Here is a 19,233-nt window from a genome sequence, read left to right as displayed (position 1 = left end):
GCTAGAGTGAGTGCCGTGGCATCAGCCTAGCTCACAGCAACCTCAGACTCCTGGGCTTAAGCGATCCTACTGCCTCAGCCTCCCGAGTAGCTGGGACTACAGGCATGAGCCACCATGCCCGGCTAATTTTTTTGTATATATATTTTTAGTTGGCCAGATAATTTCTTTCTATTTTTAGTAGAGACGGGGTCTCACTCTTGCTCAGGCTGGTCTCGAACTCCTGACCTCGAGCGATCCACCCGCCTCGGCCTCCCAGAGCTAGGATTACAGGCGTGAGCCACCGCGCCCGGCCTTGTTTATTTGTTTTTCTCCATTAAAATGTAAACTCCGTGAGAAGATAATCCTTGTATGCCTTGTTAACACTGTATCTATCCTAGCACTAGAACAGTGCCTGATATAAAGTAGACGCTCAATATTTTTTCAATGAATGAATAAGCCAAGAGCAGCTTTTCTATTGGTGGTCAGAGGGAACATACATATGCATACTTCATAACAAAGCATTTAATAATTTTTTGACTATCAGTTGCTGCTAATAGCACATTACCACTTATGAAGTGTTCTTATCACCCTCAAAATATCAAACCTAAATCTGATTAAACCTCTAGATCACAGGTGAGAAAATACTGGCCAAATGCAAGAGGAAGCTAGTTTTCATAAATAAGTTGTTATTTTAACATAGCCATGCCTATTAGTTTATGTATTGTCTATGGGTGCTTTTGTATTATAACAGCAGAGCTGACCAGGGACAAGAAACTGGCCCACACAAAAGATGTTTGCTAACTTCAGTTCTAGATTCAACTACTATTTTGTGGGAAATAAAGAAGACAAAATAAAATTAAATTATAACATGGGAAATGCAATCAACAAAATTCCAAATGAGGATTCTAAACATGAGCTGTCCAATGTGGCAACCATTAGCCACATGTGGCTTCTAAGACTTGAAATGTGGCTACTGCCACATGTTCAAATGATAAGACTTTGGAAATTCTGGATTAAATAAAATATATTATTAATTTAACCTATTTCTTTTTACTTTTAAAAATGTGGCTAATAGAAAACTTAAAATTAGAAGGTAGCTTATATTTCTGTTGGACAGCACTGTTTTAAACTATAATGTTTGGGTAATAGAAGTGTAAAGTGTAAGGAGGTGATTACAGTAAAAGTCAGAATAGTGTTACTCGTAAGGGAGTAGAAAGTGGAGAGCAGAGGAGGGAAGGACTGTCTTTGGAAGGGAGCCCATGGAGGGCTTTCTGGGGTACGAGCTGTCAAAGCACTGTCTCTTGCATTACCTTATAATAATTCATTAAGTTGTATATATTTTGTGCTGTTTTCTATGTTATTTTAATGAATTTAAAAATTATTCTGAAAGTAAGATTTATCATCATTAGATTTAGAACCTGAAAATGATATTCATCAATGTGTTTCCTGGTACTCATGGTCCTGTATATGTGAAGTGATCCTAGGGCAGGCACTAGGCAAATTAAAAACCCAAAAGGACTCTAGAGTCCAAGAACTCTGGGGGCTGATCCTTCTAAGCACCATTACAGAGAGAGGGTACAGCCTAGCTGTGAAGGGCATGAATTCTGGAGCCAAACTGCCTAGATTCAAATCCCAACTCTACCATTACTAACTATGCAACCTTGAGCAAGTTACTTAAACTTTCTATGCCTCTGTCTCCTAGTATGTAAAACCGGGTATCTATCTCATGTGGCTGTTGTGAGGACTGAATTACTTAACATACGTAACCACTTAAAACAGGCTAAGAAATATTAAGCACTTCATGTAGGTGTTTGCTATTGTTATTTCTATAACAAAGGGATCTCAGTTCCTTGGATTTAAAATTGCTATTATGCAATGTACTCTCATATACTAGTATGGAGGAAGCAGTGGGTCAAATAGCTTTCCTAACACATTCTATGCTTATTTATCTTAAAGTTAAAAATAACAGGAAACATTACTCCCTCATACTACAATACAGCTGACAATTCCCAAAGATATGTTACCCCTCGATGCAGCTTAGTCTTCCTAATTATGGCTCCCATTTAATAATCCCTGACTCCCCTTTCTTATACCAGCTGCTAATGTGAGAGAGAAAATCATGGTCTGCTTAAGAAAGAAACATAAGAACACTGAGGTGAGTCATATTATACTTTATCCAGGTCAGAATTAAGTATTAATTTTACAAAAAGGATCCTAAGATGAGGACCAAACCTCTTTAAAGAACTTCTTAAAATAAAAAAACAAAAACTACAAGAAATTCCTAAAATTTAGAAGAGAGTAGCATATCTGTGTCCCTTAAATACTAAGAGTTAACTTACCTGTTCATCTGAAGCTAGATTAGTGAACAATGGAACAATTTCAGTGTTCACACTGTCTAATTCCAAAACTTTTGCAAATTCCCCCAACTTGGAAGCAGCAGCACGTCGTACCATTGGCGTATCATCTGAGCACAAGGAACGGAAATGCCTGCAGTATAAAATAATGAAAATGTTTCGCATCAAATACCATGATTAAACCTGCCCCAACACACACAGACATTTTAAAGGTTTTCTCTTACAAACATCAGTGATCAGGCTTTTACATATAGAAGTAACAAAAATAAAACACTAGTATATTCAACTGGGTAATAAAAAATGATGAGGCCAGGCGCGGTGGCTCACGTCTATAATCCTAGCACTCTGGGAGGCCGAGGCAGGCAGATCACTCGAGGTCAGGAGTTCATGACCAGCCTCAGCAAGAGCGAAACCCTGTCTCTACTAAAAATAGAAATAAATTATCTGGTCCACTAAAATATATATATAGAAAAAATTAGCCGGGCATGGTGGCGCATGCCTGTAGTCCCAGCTACTCGGGAGGCTGAGGCAGTAGGATCGCTTAAGCCCAGGAGTTTGAGGTTGCTGTGAGCTAGGCTGATGCCACAGCACTCACTCTAGCCCAGGAACACAGCGAGACTCTGTCTCAAAAAAAAAAAAAAAAAAAATGATGACATCAATCTTATTATCCTGGTATCAGCCACTCAATGGTAACAGGGTGCTGTGTAAATTGTCACCTATGAATCCCCAATAATCCCAAATAACTAAAAAAAAAAAAAAAAAAAAAAAACTATCTTACTGTCTGATTTCTGCTTTGACAGCATTTGAGGCCCTGGGATAGCAAACGCTGAACAAACCACATGCAGATGTGCGAGAAGTGAACCAATCTCCACTCGCTAGGCGTTTCACCAGAGGAACAAAATGAGCTTCCAGAGCAATAGGCGTATGCTCCTGGGAGATCTGCCTCAGGGACTCCACAGCCCGGTCTCGAACAACAGTCTCTTCCACAGTTGCCAGACTTTCCAAAGGAGGCTGAATAGATCAAAAAGGAAAATCACAGAAGAACTTAATGAATCAGGTTAGATACAGATTATCACTTTTTAAAGTGACTGAAGGGAGGTGGGACATGTAACCAGAATGTTAGCTACATCATACCAAATGGTTACTTTCAGTTCCCACAGTGATAACATACGGTGCAGCCAACCTGAAGACACGACTTCTGTAGAAAAGCCAAGATCTCATGTCCCAGATGGCAATTCCCAGATGGTGTCTACAAATGACACAGTGGAAGAGACTTGACACAATATTAATATTATTGTGAGCTGAATCACTAGGTTTGAAAGATATGTAGCTAAATTCAGACAGGATCATATAAATTTCCTCAAGATTAAGTACAAAAATATGATCAACATCAGGCACCACAATTACAATAACACTCAAAAGGCCGTGACGTCACTGAGTCCACAGCCTTTTGAACATTATTCTACCATTCCCAGAGGTGCAAGCAAGCCTTGTCCACGAGCTTCACACCGTAAATTTATCGAACTTATAAACAGTTGAGTACAAAGTCACTTTTTTCAGAATACATTCAGAATCTTCCCATGAGCCATAGAGCCGGAGTTTCTGCCAGAACAATCAAGCGAAGAGTACAGAGATGGTAGGAGACCCTGCTTGCAGCTTCAGAAATAGAAGAAATCAAAGGGGCTGATGGTCTGGACTAGGATTAGTACCTGAATATGACATGGCCCAGTAAAAAGTGAAAACAGGCTGGTTCTCTGAACCTCTGCCTTACTGTGTTTGCATTTGGGACAGGTAGATTCAGCACGTGCCATGAACTGCAGATGTTAAAGTATAAAACCCACATGTAGAACTGACCAACAGAATGAAAGACAAGGACAAAGAGTCAAAGGAAATAAGGGTGCCTGTCTAACAATACATTTTGAAAACTGTTTGATACACAAAGCTAGACAGTACTCAACTTCCCTAGCAGTATTTCAGAAGCCAACTGAAAAGACACTGTTTCTTACTTGCCAAGGCCTTTCATGATCTGTCCCCTGCCTACCACGACCTCCTGTCATGCAAGACCACTGGATAATCTCTATCAATAAGACAGGATAAAGTCCGATGAGCTGTCTCTTGAGTTGAGCTCTGCCCACTTCTCCAATGTCCTTTTCCTACTGGCCCTTGGTGACCACTCCTGCCTATTCCAGCCAATACTGTAGACTCCAGCAGTCTGGAACCCAATGTGCTTCATGCTTCCAAGCCTCTGAAACTCATTCTTTCAATAAATGATTATTGCTGTATTCTAGCATTGAGGATACAAAGGAAAAAAGAAGACAAGGTTCCTTCCTCTAATGGCATTTACATTCTAATGAAGGAAGACAAAGATCAGTCAAGAAAATAAGCAGATGGTGATAACTACTCTGTAGAAAAATAAAATAGGATGTTGTGATAAGGGTTGACTGGAAGGCTCTTTCAAATTGGGTGGTCGGGGAAGATCTCTCTGAGATGTATTGAAGTGGATATCTGAATGACAAGGAGCCAGCCACAGGAAGCTCAAAAGAGCATTTTATTAGAGGGAAGATCTAGGGCAAAGGTCTTAAGGGAATAATGAGCTTGGTTTATTCAAAGAACAGAAAGAAAACCAGTATGAGTGGAATGAGGTTATCAAAAGGGAGCATCATATATGGTAAGCCTACAGAAGCAGGTCATAAAACAGAATTTGGATTTTCTAAGAGTCATGGCAGGGAGTGATCTACCTGCTGGGTGAAGAGTCAACTGTAGGGGAGGGGTGCAAGGCAAAAGTGGAGGGCAACTATAGTTAGGAAGCTACTACGGTAATCTAGAGGAAAGATGGTGGTGGTCTGGACTACAGTGGCAGTAAGAGGAATGGAAGAAAGTGGACTGATTTTGGAATATATGTAGACTGTATAGGAGTTACTAACAGATTAGATTTGGGGGACAAGGGAAAGAGGATTCAAGAATACCTTCTAAAAGGCTGCTCCATCTTGTAGTCCAGTAATTAAAGAACACCTAGGTTTTAGCTTGTGTAACCAGGTAGATGGTAATACAACTGGGTAGATGGAACAACAAAATGAGAGGCATCCTTTGGGGACAAGTTCTGTTTTAGGTTATGTTAAATTTGAAATACCAGTTTGACATCCAAGTAGAAAAATCATAGGCAGATATACATAGAGATAAATATATACATATCTAAATCTATCTCTGTATATTTATCTGTATCTATTTATCTATGCAGTTCCACGGAAAAGTCAGAGGTAGAGATAGGAATCACAAGAGTCGGCATCACACAAACAGTATTTTAAAGCCCCGAAGCAGACATCCCCACTTTGTCCAACTACTGAATTCCTAGTTATCCTTTAAAATCTAATTCAGACATCATCTCCCAAGAGGTCTTCCCTGAGCACCCTGAGTTAATCTTTCACCTCTCTATTATTTGAGTACTTTATAAGTGCTTATATTTTTCCATTTGAGACTACAATTATTTGTTGATACACAAAGACAGAGACCTCATTCCATTCATCATTGATTGGTCTTCTTTAACATTAACATTGTTAACTTACCATTTGCCTGATATAGTAGACTCTCAATAAATGTCAACTAAATTGAACTGAACTCATAAAATTCAAAAAGTCAGAAGCAAAATTTATACCAACTATTAATGACAAGACATTCCCAAGTGAGAATTAAGACTTTTAATTTCAGGGGGGTAAAAAAACCATAAAAACTATCAAATCCTTTTTCTCCCCACCTCTAAATTAGTAAGTCTACAGAGGCAGAAAAAGAGGAAGAAGTTCTTTTATTCACAGTTGGACAAATAAGAAGGGTTGAGTCCAAAGAACCAATATTACTTGTTCTGTCAATGTCTAACATTATGACTATCTGCCCATAAAGAGATATGCATAAAAAATGCTGCTGTGTGCCTAGCACCAAACAATGTATCATTTATACTGCAAAAATTCTAGGAGGATAGGCACATTCAAATACTCACCAGTAGACAGTGGGCAAAGTCAGGACCTCCCACCAGGCCAGTGAAATTTCCCAGCTGCTCAGCAAGGGCTAACAGTACCTCATCTTCATCATAAATTGTATCTGGAAATGACATCAACCAAATACTCGTCAACTCATCAACAAGTATAGCTGGCCCAGAGCTGGGCAATCACACAAAACTAGGAATAGACTCAGTATGTAGCCAGTAAGATGGCCCAGTCAGAATCCTAACAGCATTTTCTTTCCTCTCCTCAATCGAGAGTCTTCCTGGATCTGTTTTAGAGAATGAATTAGAAATTCATACTCCCAAATCAATTACTTCCCCATTAGCTAAATAGTTAATGTTTAAATATATCTGGCCACAACCTTACAATATACTTTGTTCTGTTTCTTTTGCACAGAAAGCGCCTGGTCGGTGTAGTACTTAATGATACTGTGGGTAACAAACTCTAAAAAACAAAGTTTTGAAAGACACTGGAAAATGGAATGTCCATAACTTTGTTTAAACAAAGATTCACAAACCTGTGAGGAATGGCAGCAGTTCAGTTCTCGTCCTTTCTACTCCAAGTGCTAGAGCAATTGTTGATAACTTCTTAATACTGTTGAGACGGAGCTTTAAAAAAGTAGAAAGAAAAAACGAAAGAAATGGTTGCAATTTAGACCAAAAGACAAAAGGTGCAAACAGGTGAAATAATGATATACGGGTAAGAAAGGATAAACTTTCATTTAGATTTTATTCATAAGGAACCTCGTAAGGACCTCAGGAGCAGTGTAACACTTAAAAGGGCCCAGAAGAGAAATGAATGAAAGAGAATATAACACTCAGAAAGTAAGATAATTTTTAAGAGAGAGAACTCTGGCAATGGTGAAACAGGTGAAATAACTGAATCAACTCCTGCCTTTTCAAAGAAAAGCTGCATCAGAGCTGATACACCGACTCCATCTAGGTTAATTAGGCCATCCCACTCTCTTTCTACCCAACAAGCCCAGCCAGTTTCCAAGCCGAGAGGAAGACACCGGGCTGCGCTGCAAAGGGGCCCCTTGGCATCTGCGCTCCACAGGCCGGCACCGCGCTCCTCCCGCCGGCTCATCTACCAGGACTGCCCGGCCGGCCCAGCGAGGGACCCGGCGCGGCCACCGTGAAGGGGCGCCCAGGTGGGAAGCCGGTTCTCAGAGGCCCGATGGGGCGCCGGGCCGACGCCTCAGGGGACCGGGAGGAGGGCGCCGGAGAGGAGCCGGGAGGATCGGCCGTGCCACCACCGCCCCTCCGGAGTCTCTCTCTCTCCTCCCCTTCAAGTTTCTGCTACGAGTTCGGCTCGTTCAATCCCCGGGCCTCCCCGACAGCGGCTCTGGCCTTCTCGCTTCCCTACCACGCGCCCGGCCGGGCCCGCCTCGAGTCTCCGGCCTCAGTCCAGTACCTGCACGTCCTCATTGCGGAGCTCGTCGATTAAAACCGCGATTGGGTACAGCGAATCGTCTCCATCGCCGCCCGCTGCCGCCGGGCCGGCCCCGGGCCCCGCCGCGCCCGCCATGTTCTTTCTCCTCCCGCTGGTCGCCGCCGCTGGCTCCGCGCCCAGGCCCCGCCCCGCGCCCGGGGGGGCGGGGCTAAGGCCGGTGCGCGGGCTCCGCCGGGGGGGGGGGGGGGAGGTAGGTCTCTGCCTCGCTTAAGAAGGACCCCTTCCGACCCCCATTGCAAGAGTTGTAGGTCTAAACTCCGCTAGAAGGGTGGGCTGAGAAAGCGCATGGGACCCCCGCGTCCTTTCCCCAGCCGAAGCAAACAGGGGCAGGGATTCATCCTGCTCGTGGCGGTCTGAACGAGCGAGGGACCTAGGAGGGCGAGCCGTGCTGCGCCCTTTTAGGACTCCGGCCGGCTGGAGAGGATGCCCAAAGCCAGGAGGAAAAAGGCTTTTTTAGCACCTCCCCTGGCTGCATGCTGACCGCGAGCCACTGGGTCTGCAGCCCTAATTTCTCCGCTCAGCTTCAAGCTTGCACAGAGCCCCCTCCACTGCTTCTTTCGGCCTGTTCTCCAGAGTTGTATCTGGCTCTTGCTCCGTAAGACAAATAACGCGGGCGGTGAGAGAAAATGAACAGTTCTGTCCAAACTCCCCAGTCAATATTTTTTCCACGCAAGCTGTTAAAAACATGCTGCTCTCTTGTTTTTGTGTTTCTTTTCAGTTTGGTACTGGAATGGTGCCTTCTGTTGTATTTTCTTCCTCCCATTTTTGAGCTCTTTAGCATGCTACAAGTACAACAATGAAGCAAAACTAGGACAAGCTTTAATCCTTCCAAATAGGGTGGAGTGGCTATTTGGTTTGTAGAAGAAAGCCTAAACTGGCCTCCCTAGACCTCCAAGAGTCCTCAAAGGCAGCAGTGGGAGGAGGTGGAGGTCTGGGAGTTCTTTCTTACAAAACTGAATGGAAAGTTTTATCCTGGTTAGGACAGCATGGGTCCTCTCTTTTTGTTTGTGTAGGACTGGAAATTAAGCAACTTAGAGTGATAACTACATATGATCCCAAGCTCTGAAACGGTAATTCTATGTGTGTGATTAATAAAAAATGTAAAATTATTAATAAATGCAATTTAGGAGACAAACTTTTTTAAAAACATGGAGTTCTTGGAAGTAAGCACAGTAATAGAGCCTTTGGTAGTAATGAATGTTTGGGACCCAATAGACCTGAAGAGTTTTTCTCAAACTACGTCTGTGGATGTATTCTTTAGGGTTTTAATTTTGTTTTCATTTGCTTATTTTTTTAGGCTTACATAGCATAGTCTGGATTATTTGAATGACCACTTTAACTTAGTATTCCTACACAATTTCAGCATCTACATTTGCAGGTGTCTTTCAGTGGTGTTTTTATTGTTTGCGGATAATGAAAAAAGAACAGAAGTGGTTTTAAAATGAAAATGATGCTTTCATGCACAAAATGAAACCCAAATGACATCATGGGACTGCACTGAGTAGTTTTAACAGAGAAAAGTAATGAGAAAATTAAGATATCATAGATCACTTGGTACATAGGTATATTGAACTCCAAAGCAGCTGAGCTTTAGCAGACAATACATAATCACAACATAAGGGATGACTTAGTTTTAACAAAATACATCATTTGTTGTGTTAAATTACTACAGTCTTATTAACTTGAATAGTGTTAGTTTTGTGATTTCATTTGTATTTGTCTTTTTAGCTAAGAGTTATAAATAAAAGAACATATATTCATAGTTTATGTTTGTAAATTTAAGTAATATTATAATAAAAATAAGTTGACTGAGAGTTTTCATTATTTTTTATTTCTTTAAAAATGGATCCATACACTACACAAGTTTGAGAGAAAGGGCTAAGAGGTTCTTAATTTAGTACTTTACCAGTTAGATCAGATGGAGTTCCTATTGGCATGGAGAAGACTTTATGTAAAAAGTTTTCAGAAATTATAAAGGAAGTAAGGGCAGAGAGAAGTAGATTAAGTCAGTTCCACACATATTACCATCTAGATATTGGCTTAAGCTCAGCAGAGCCTCAATATGCTAACAAAAATTTGGATACTGATGCTAAACTATTTTGTTTAAAACTCAAATTTGTTTTGCTTACCCAAGCACAATAAATTGGAGATCTAAGGAATAACTATGATTAAATATGAAATCACAAGCTGAGAAAATAGGCCCCAGAAAATTGCCTGGTTTGAGAGTCATCAATTCTGGACTTCAATTCCCATCATTGTTTCTGATTCATTATAACCTACCTCTCCTAATGCCTCAGTCCCACCTTTCACCCTCTCATCCCCAATAAAATGGAGCTAACCATCATCTCTGGTGCCTGATCTAGTTACTATGATGCTGTGAGAATGAAACAGATAATAAACATAGAAATGCTAATAAATCCTTCAATAAAGAAAGTGACTAAAACAGCAACAGAAAGAGGCTATTTCAAAAACTGGGCCAAATTCTAAGGCTGACCATCTGAATCACCTAAATTGCCGTTAAAAATGCAGAGTCCTGGTGTCCAAACCACACCTACTGAATCAGAGTCCCTAAGAAGGGGGCCAGACATTTTATGGTGCCCACTGGGTGTTTCTAATGTACATTGACATCTGAAAGTCACTGATTTTAAAAGTTCATATGGAAAAATAATTTTTGTGTCAATAAACAAGCATCTATCTGTTCAGGTAGAGTCTGAAAAGTCTTTGGAGGCCGTCTCTGTCCAGAGAAAGCAAATGACAGCTATAACTGCTTATCAATAAGCAATTCTGTCTCTACAGGCTGTGGGTTTTGCCAGATTAAAAGGGTGATCCCTCTTTTGCTGGATTCCTGGATGTTAGCCAAGCACTCGCAATAATACAGTACCGTGGCGTTGAGCTATTTCCATATCCTCCTCTCCCCTCTATTGCTCCCTCAGGCCTCCTCTCCACTTCCCACACACACCACAAGAAATTAATAACCAGGGAACGCCAGAGGCAACAGCTGAGATTAGATTGAGAATTTAAGGCAGCCCTTAGAAACAACGTGACATTCTCAGCATAAAAGCACTGAGTTCTGACTCCCACGTACAGTTCACTCATCCAGTGTGAATCAAGGGAAGACTGGGTTAGACTTGCCCAGTTCCTGTAAGACAAAGCATCAAGAATATGGGGAAGTACAGGCAGATGGGATCAGCTTGTAACAGCTCTCAATGTCACATCAGAAAAGCGCAGTCCTGAGGAAGTCAGAATGACATCATGATCATCATTCTGGCCCTTTGCCTCCCCTTTACTAAACTCAGACCACAGAGCTTTACAAATAGGCACTTATTCAAATGCTATCTGCCCCAGAGTCACCCCCCTGCCAGGGAGAAGGCCTGCGCAGGAGACCTGTAGGTGGTTCTCTCAGGGCAGACCCAGACTGTGGTCCCACTGAAAGGGCCATCGGGAGAGTGGTGGTTGGCCCAGTTCATGCACAGAAAACCCGAAGTGCACAGAGCCATTTTCCAAATATCTTAATTTAGCAAGATGACCCCAGTAAACCCCTTCCCAGGTCTGTATTTATTTCATTACAAAGTAGTAATTATCACTATAGTGTTAATGATACCTTAAAGTTACATTTATACAAAGAATGTCATCATTCTGTGGAACTCAAATATTTTCCCCTCAATTTCACCTCAATATTTTTGCCTTCTTCCCCTTCTCTGTTTTCTTTGTGGCAAAATTTTAATCCCATTTTTATGGATGAGAATACTCTGACGAGCCAGGCACCATGGCTCACGCCTGTAATCCTAGCACTCTGGGTGACCGAGGTGGGAGGATCGCTTGAGGTCAGGGGTTCCACACCAGCCTCAGCAAGATGAGACCTCGTCTCTACTAAAAATAGAAAAAAATAGCTGGGCAACTAAAAATAGAAAAAATTAGCTGGGCATGGTGGCTCGTGCCTGTAGTCCCAGCTACTCGGGAGGCTGAGGCAGGAAGATTGCTTGAGCCCAGGAGTTTGAGGTTGCTGTGAGCTAGGCTGACGCCATGGCACTCTAGCCCAGGCAACAGAGTAAGACTCTGTCTCAAAAAAGAAAAAAAAAAAAAAAGAATACTCTGACAAAAAGAGAGAGGCTCTACCTGAAGTCACACAGTAAATCAGAAGCAGCCGTGGAACTCATGATCAGGGATTATTGCTAACCCCTGCTTCATCCCCTACCTCCATTCCACAGCTTCTCACTATATATATAAAAAAGAAAGCATTGGATTTCCAAGGCAAAACTTTGCTTGAATTCTTGGGAAGAGCAAATCAAAGAAATAGGACAGTCAGTTCTGGTTCAGAACAGTACATATAAGGGTAAAGAGAGGAGAGTATGCTCTGGAATCAGGAAGATGTAGATTGAAATCCCACCTCTACCAATTCCTAGCTGTGTAACTTTGGGCAAATAACTTATCCTCTCTCAGTCTTGGTTTCTGCATCTACAGAGTGGGGCTGTCAAGCTTACCTCATGTGGTTGTCAAGAAGATTAATTCATATAATGTGCTTAGTTAGTGCCTGGCAAAAGACAGCCCTCAAATGTTAGCCAGGATGAGTTATTATCTACTGAGGAAGTAGGAGCAGATAAGAAAACATTCCAATCAATTGAGCTTTGGCAACAGAGAGGACCAGCATAAAAGAATGAAAGGAGTACACGAGTTAGAGCCAGAAGATCTGACTCGAGGAGAATTTTTTGCACTGGTAAAATAGGGGTTTTACCTCTCAGAGTTATGAGGAGTTAAGATCCATCTTGCAAAGTGCTTTGTTAATGGAAAGCACTATGCAAATGTTAGAAGTTGTATTATTTATTGTCAAGGGCTCACTGAATCTGGTGTCCATGCCAAACACAAAAAGAGAGTATCTGAAGATCTCTGCTGAAAGTGTGCAGGCCCCCAGTTCCCGAAGAACAGCAGTCAGAATTGGTACTTCCTCTAGCCACAGGGGTAGATTTAAGTTATGGCAAACCTGAAGATCAAACAGGCATGGTGACTTCTCTCAAAAGTCTCATGCCTTTGAGTCCTATAATAGGCTCTAATGTTCTCAGGACAGAACCCCTGGTTATCTTGCCAGATGCTACACACCACTCAACAAAAACCCTTTGTTACAGTGTTAAGTGAAAGAGCAAGGTACTCACTGTTATTAAAGTTGCAGGTGCACTTAAAGCTGAAAATGCTCAGAAATAATAGATTGTTTCCAAATGGCTAATATTAAAATTATCTTAAAATTTTTTTAAAAAGCAAGGGCCAGAACAGAAAAGGAAGTGGGATAAGAATACCATCTTCAAGGGAGTATGTAATGGTACTGTACCATTTGTGTAAAATATAATGCACACACGTGTGCTTGGATATGTATTAAAAGATCTCTAGAAGGATGCTCACAACTAATAACATTGGTTCACTGGCAAGGTAACTGGGTACCTGGAGAACAGAGATGGGAGATTTTTTAACGTACCATATATCCATTTGTGCTTTGTTTTTGTTTGTTTGTTTTTTACTATTTATTCAACTCCAGATTTTACTCAAATTTTTCCATTAATGTCCTTTTGCTGTTGCAGGATCCACTCCAGGATAACACATTGCATTTAGGCTTTTTGAATTTTGAACCATGAAGATTATTATCTATTGAAACAAACTGTACTCTGCCTCCCCCTGGCTAGCCTTTCCTGTGGCATCCATAAATGTGTATAATAGGCTCCTCTTGCCCAGCTATTCTCTGTCTAGCCCTGCTATGTCCACAGGGTCTATACAGTCTAGATTTCCTTCCTCTCTCTTATTTTTGTAAGCCTCTTATCACCATGTCTTATACTAGACCCAGCCAACATAAGTAGTAGCTTTCAGCAGCTGGGCACACTGCCCCCAGGATCCAGCTAGACAGAGGCTTGATTTAGCAAAAGCAAGGCTTACTTAAAATATTCCTGCTCCCCTTAAAGCTTTTGCCTGTGGTCTCCCTTGAAGATGGTATTCTTTCCCACTTTCTTTTCTGATCTGCCCAGCAGAACTGTCAGGAGAAAAGTCACAGGAGTAAGAAAGGACCAGTGCCAAGATCCCCTGGACAGACCATTCACATCTGGCAGAAATCCAGCTGGGACTGTAATCAGAAACCGGAATTTCCACTAACTTCTAGGACTTCAGGAAATCAGATCCCTCTCTGATCTAGCTATGTGATTAAAATTAGCTGGGAGCCCACAGTGTTCATGAAAATCTCCTACAAAGACTGAATATACTATCTGCACACTCTGTCCTACTAGGACAACCTCCAGGCTGGTGGTTACTGGAAGCAGATTAAGAAGGTGATTAAAAAAAAAAAAAAGGTGAAACAACTTTGACTAGATCCTGTCCTCAACCTCTGCTGATAAAATCCTTCTAGATTCTCCAATGTAACATCCAAAAAAGGAGGTTAATGACTGTGGACTTCAAAGAGGTCATGAAATAGGGAATGTAAGGTCATGGTTAAAGAGAGGCTCTGAAGTCACTGCTTAGGTTTGAATCCCAGGTCAACAAATTTATATTCAGATGACCTTGGGCAAGACACTTAATAATATCTCCAAGCCTCAGTTTCCTCATTTATAAAAAGAGGTTAATAATGGTTATCAACCTCATAAGGTTGTTGTGAGGACTATGAGGAAAAAGCAATTTAAAACATTCCTGGCCGGGCGCGGTGGCTCACGCCTGTAATCCTAGCTCTGGGAGGCCGAGGCGGGTGGATCGCTCGAGGTCAGGAGTTCGAGACCAGCCTGAGCAAGAGTGAGACCCCGTCTCTACTAAAAATAGAAAGAAATTATCTGGCCAACTAAAAAATATATATACAAAAAAATTAGCCGGGCATGGTGGCTCATGCCTGTAGTCCCAGCTACTAGGGAGGCTGAGGCAGTAGGATCGCTTAAGCCCAGGAGTTTGAGGTTGCTGTGAGCTAGGCTGATGCCACGGCACTCACTCTAGCCCGGGCAACAAAGTGACACTCTGTCTCAAAAAAAAAAAAAAAAAAACATTCCTGACCTATAATACTTAATAAGCATTAGCTGTTATTCATATTATCTCTCCACAAAGCAAATCTGACAATGTAGATGGTATACAAAAAAAACCAAAACCAAACCAACAGAAAAAGACACCAATGCAAAATCCATACAGTCCCATGTGTTTCTAAGACTGAGCTCAAAGGAGGGTATCAGGTGTTACACACATGGAGAAGGGAATCCTCTTCTATATCTGATAGAGCTGACCTTGTCTGTTACTTAAGGTCCAAATCTGCCTAGGTGGTTATCCTATACTTTTAAAATGCAAATTCTACTTCCTTCTGCAAATGTTTGCTTTTCACCCCAAGGGCAGTTAAAGGCATTCTAAAGCCTTTTACTTTACAAGGCTCAGGCCCTGCTAAATGCTATTACTGTCCCTTGGGCTACAGTGCTGTGGATAATGTGTTAGCATTTGCAGGAGAAAACCCTGGACATTCATATTTTGGGGAGGTTGTCTTAGACAATATCAATAAGTTAGCAGAGGTAAAGTTAGAACTGTGCATGTGATGTGGTTTGCACATATTTAGAATCTTGAAAATGGACAATTGCCCCTAAGAGTAGCCGCTTCCTCCTCTCACTCAAACACATATCTTTTACTACTTAAGAATACAATCAAGGTGATGCCAAATAGAACTGAAATCAACTGAGAATTGACTTGTGAGTCATCTACCAATCAGGGAATCATTGTTGTGATGGACAAGTCATGCCCTGGTAGTTATGGACATAGTTTTTTCCAGGAAATTTTTGCATTTATAGTAATAGAAGAGTGCAATATGGGATACAGATTCTAAAGAAATGCAACTAAGATATTTCAGCTTACACTGGAATTACACCAAGAACACAACAAATACAGAAACGAACTAAGCTGCTGGAGGGACAAGAGCTCTGAAATTTTTAGTGAGAGCAGGATGCCCTCTGCTGGGCATGAGGGAAGACTCTAGAATGGTATGGCAAATAAAGTTGCCTTAAATTGTCAGAGATAGTGATACTCCAGAGTAAAACAAAACCAAAACAAACAAACAAAAAAAACCATGGCAACAAATTTAAACTTTGGTGCTATTTTCTAGACTATCTCTAGTAATCACAGACTGTGAGAACACAAATATAGAAAAAGACCCAAGGGAAGAGCTGAGTTAAAAAAAATTCCTAAGATTCTTTTATAAATGTAGCACCAAAAGACCAGCCTCCTTTTCTGCATATCTTCGCAAATACTTCACTGACAAGAAAAAAATGGGAACACATTATAGGAAATACCAGGGAGGCTTAGAGACATATTGTTAACAGGGAGACAAGAAAGAGGTGAGACCAACTCCTGAATGCTACGTGGTGTCTTCTTGTTGGTTGACTGAGTACATTTCAGGTCATTTCTCTCAAAATGAGATTAACCTTTGCTCTCATGTCTGAGGGTGGCGGCAGCAGCTCCAGAGGGGCTCTTGTCTGCAGAAGGCAGAGGTAGAATAACAAAGGTAAAGTAGGGTCTTCACCTTGCTTGTCTCAAATAAACAGTTAAATACGTTTTTTAAAACTCACAAAGCAGGCGCCCCATTGTATCCTGCAGCAGGAGGGCTTAATACCCACACACACTTTTTTTCCTTTGTCCTACTCAACACAGACACAGGTCCTTACCTGAGTAGGCCAAGCAGTACCAAGCAATAGCATTCAATTTGATGACCAGGTTCTTCCTGAAGGTTGGGTCTGCCTGCTCAAACTCTCTCCTTTCACCTAATAAATATATCAATAAAATGGCACTGAGTAGGTCTCAAACTGCCAAAATTATAGTCACTTATTCTTTTTTCCCCATATGTGCTATCACTCAATTTACTGAGATGAGAGAATCAATGTGAAGAGAACTATAGTAAATTATTAACATTCATTAGTGTACTTCAGTACCATATTAGTTAATCGTTTCCCGGAAAGCAGGGCCCAAAGGGAATGGGAGATAGGTCAGGTCAGTTTGATAGGCCCAAGGAAGCAGAGAAAAGGGTCTATGGAGGGGAAGAGGCCTGGCTGAAGGCCTGGGCAACCTGGGTCATAATTAGAAAAAGAAAGCAAACATTTTGCCTGCTTAATTGTCTTTGATCTTTGGTGTGGTTGCCTCTCAGTCTTTATCAAGAGCAGTGGTGTTTTAACTCTAGCTACCTATCAGATAAATAGAGAGGATTTTAAAAAAAATAATGATACCTGGGCCTATCCTGGGCTACTAACTCAGAATTCCTGAAGCGTTAAACAGACAATGGCAATTTTTTAAAGGGTCCCCAAGTGACTGCCTTGTGTAGCTCTGTTTGAGAATTGCTGCTTTATAGGTTACAACTTCTTCAGCATTTACTACAATGCTGCTGAAGAAGCTAGCAAACAAACCAAAAAGCACACCCTTCTCATTTGGCAACTTGGGATTTGTGATTTAAAATGACGAATCAAAGGCACAGGGTGCCAATTGCGAAACACTATTTTCACACGCAAATGAAGGCCAAAGAGAGCCCTGGTAAGGCAGGTAATGTCTGGAATCCATGGTTGTAGGTCTGCAAAAGAAACTTTGTCATAAGTTTGTCTTAAATCACACAATCTTTTGGCTGTTAGGACCACCAAAAAGTGACCTGGTTTATACTTTTATCTCCAGGCATATAATGACAGAACAGCCCACAAACTAGAGGCAAAACCAGAAACAAATGAAAAGCCCTACTACCACCTTGAAGTATTTTATGAAGATGGCTGAAGAGTCACTTTAAGGGGGAAAAAAAAAAAAAGCTCATACTCAAGTAAAATGCTCTTTAAACTCAATTGTTAATTTAAACACAGACTCTTTATTCTATAAAGCTACAACAGGAAATTCCCAGTCTGTCCTTGGCACTACAATTCCATTTCTCTAATTTCATTTACCAAATTGTTAGTTATAATTTGCTTAGACATCAGGTCTACGCTGAACACCACAGCAGAAGAGAGCCAAAACAGCTCTCAGTTTTAAAATATCACTTGCTACTTAATATTACTCAATCTGAGTGTATCACCACAAAGTCATCTTGTTGTCACACTGCCTTTTTCTAGCAGGGCATGCAGCTGACAGGACACAAGCACCTCCTGGAAGGAGAGGCTTTCTGACCCAAACTCCTGGGTCAGAAGGTCTCCTGGGCTATGTCTGACCCTCTAAAATCAAGTAATGATAGAAATAGTCAATAAAGCTACCCTATCTCTCTTTTTAGAAGCTACAGGAGGAATCTGCTTTTGTGCAGAAGCCTGTGTACTTCAGGAGAACTAAAATATACATTCACATCTTTCAAATTGTCCTTTGAGCACTGCAGGACTTATAACTTGCTGTATTTTCTGTGGTCTAAAAATCCATGCCAAATTGAGAGCAACAGCTGTATATATGTTAGTTCCAGGTTTCTTTTTACTTTTCGTTCTTCGTTGTCAATAAACATGTACAGTATCAAAATGTCCAGGGAACCGCGTTGAGCACTGGAATACAAAGGAGTGTGACATGGTCTTTGCCTCTAGCATGCCAACAATATTCTTGGGAGACAGGTTTACAAGGTTTATATGCTAAGGTTCTATGCCAATAGTTAAGAAACTAGGTACTGAAGAAGGTTCAGAAAAGGAAGTAATCACAGGAGTCTCCTTCTTAGAAGAGGGAGACAGCCCTAAAAGTAAGAGAAGCAAATAAACAGAGAAAAGGATGACATTCTAGACAAGGGAAAAGAAATTAAGGCTGTGGACTTCACCCTCCTGAAATTATGTTATTATAATAAAAGCATTGTTCCCTAAAACAACTTGAGAGAAATAACTCAAACCAAGTTTCAAGGGAATTTTGGGTCCTACAGGAAGAAAAATGATAACCAATGGTACAAAACCAGATGGTTACTAGAAATTATTGGGTATAAAGTGCAAGGTATAGCAATGATGTTAGGAATTCATTTACAGAAAAAGTTTTACTCCAGCTGGGCAGAGTGGCACATGCGCCTATAGTCCCAGTTATTTGGGAGGCTGAGGCATGAAGATCGCTTGAGCCCAGGAGTTCCAGGCCAACCTGGGCAATATAATGAGCACCTATTCCTAAAAAATAAAATTAAATTAAAAATTAAAAAGTTTTGTTCCTTTTGACAACTCCAACAAGGGGGTAAATTGCCTAAATGTTAGATATAACTAGAGCAGGATTTCTATGAAAGTTAGACTCTCACAGTCCAGAGATTCTCAATCCAAAAACTTAAGAAGGATCCAGGAACTTCATTTCTTTCAGGCACAATGTTAACGTTGAGTAATTCCTATTATGCTTGTTTTTTCCATAGGTAAAATAAAAATAACCCTCCCTGGCTTTCCCAAAGTCTTCTCCCTCAAGTTTTCGGGATAAACATTCTGGGCTATTTGGCCTATAGAAGGCAGGTCTGCACTCTGAGGGGTAGGGTTGGACAGAAGACAGATGGAGTTGAGCTCCTT

The 19,233-nt window shown here is 41.2% G+C and overlaps 2 protein-coding genes across 6 annotated transcripts in view; both read right to left on the bottom strand.

The window, feature by feature from the left end:
• PPP2R1B (protein phosphatase 2 scaffold subunit Abeta) overlaps positions 1–7,910 on the bottom strand; it is a 38,793-nt gene extending 30,883 nt beyond the window's left edge. For 2 of the 4 annotated variants that reach the window (XM_045556625.1, XM_045556626.1), the window contains exons 1-5: positions 7,742–7,885; positions 6,846–6,936; positions 6,325–6,425; positions 3,112–3,344; positions 2,319–2,466 (exon numbers count right to left, since the gene is read on the bottom strand). In XM_045556625.1, the coding sequence (XP_045412581.1) occupies positions 2,319–2,466; positions 3,112–3,344; positions 6,325–6,425; positions 6,846–6,936; positions 7,742–7,855 (687 nt within the window). In that variant the 5' untranslated portion in view covers positions 7,856–7,885. Of the gene's footprint in view, positions 1–2,318; positions 2,467–3,111; positions 3,345–6,324; positions 6,426–6,845; positions 6,937–7,741 lie in introns of those variants that run through there. The other 2 variants (XM_045556623.1, XM_045556624.1) reach the window with 2 other exon arrangements.
• Positions 7,911–8,251: 341 nt separating this feature from the next.
• Positions 8,252–19,233, bottom strand: part of ALG9 (ALG9 alpha-1,2-mannosyltransferase) — a 95,693-nt gene continuing 84,711 nt past the window's right edge. Inside the window, exons 17-18 of one of the 2 annotated variants that reach the window (XR_006736332.1) lie at positions 16,432–16,527; positions 8,252–8,562 (exon numbers count right to left, since the gene is read on the bottom strand). The gene's annotated coding sequence lies outside the window, so the exon portion shown is untranslated. Of the gene's footprint in view, positions 8,563–15,938; positions 16,243–16,431; positions 16,528–19,233 lie in introns of those variants that run through there. The other variant, XR_006736331.1, reaches the window with a different exon arrangement.

The sequence above is a fragment of the Lemur catta genome, chromosome 7, assembly GCF_020740605.2.
Source record: "Lemur catta isolate mLemCat1 chromosome 7, mLemCat1.pri, whole genome shotgun sequence".
Lineage (NCBI taxonomy): Eukaryota > Metazoa > Chordata > Mammalia > Primates > Lemuridae > Lemur > Lemur catta.
Note: the sequence above shows the minus strand (reverse complement) of the source record. Positions and strands in the feature narration are given on the sequence as shown.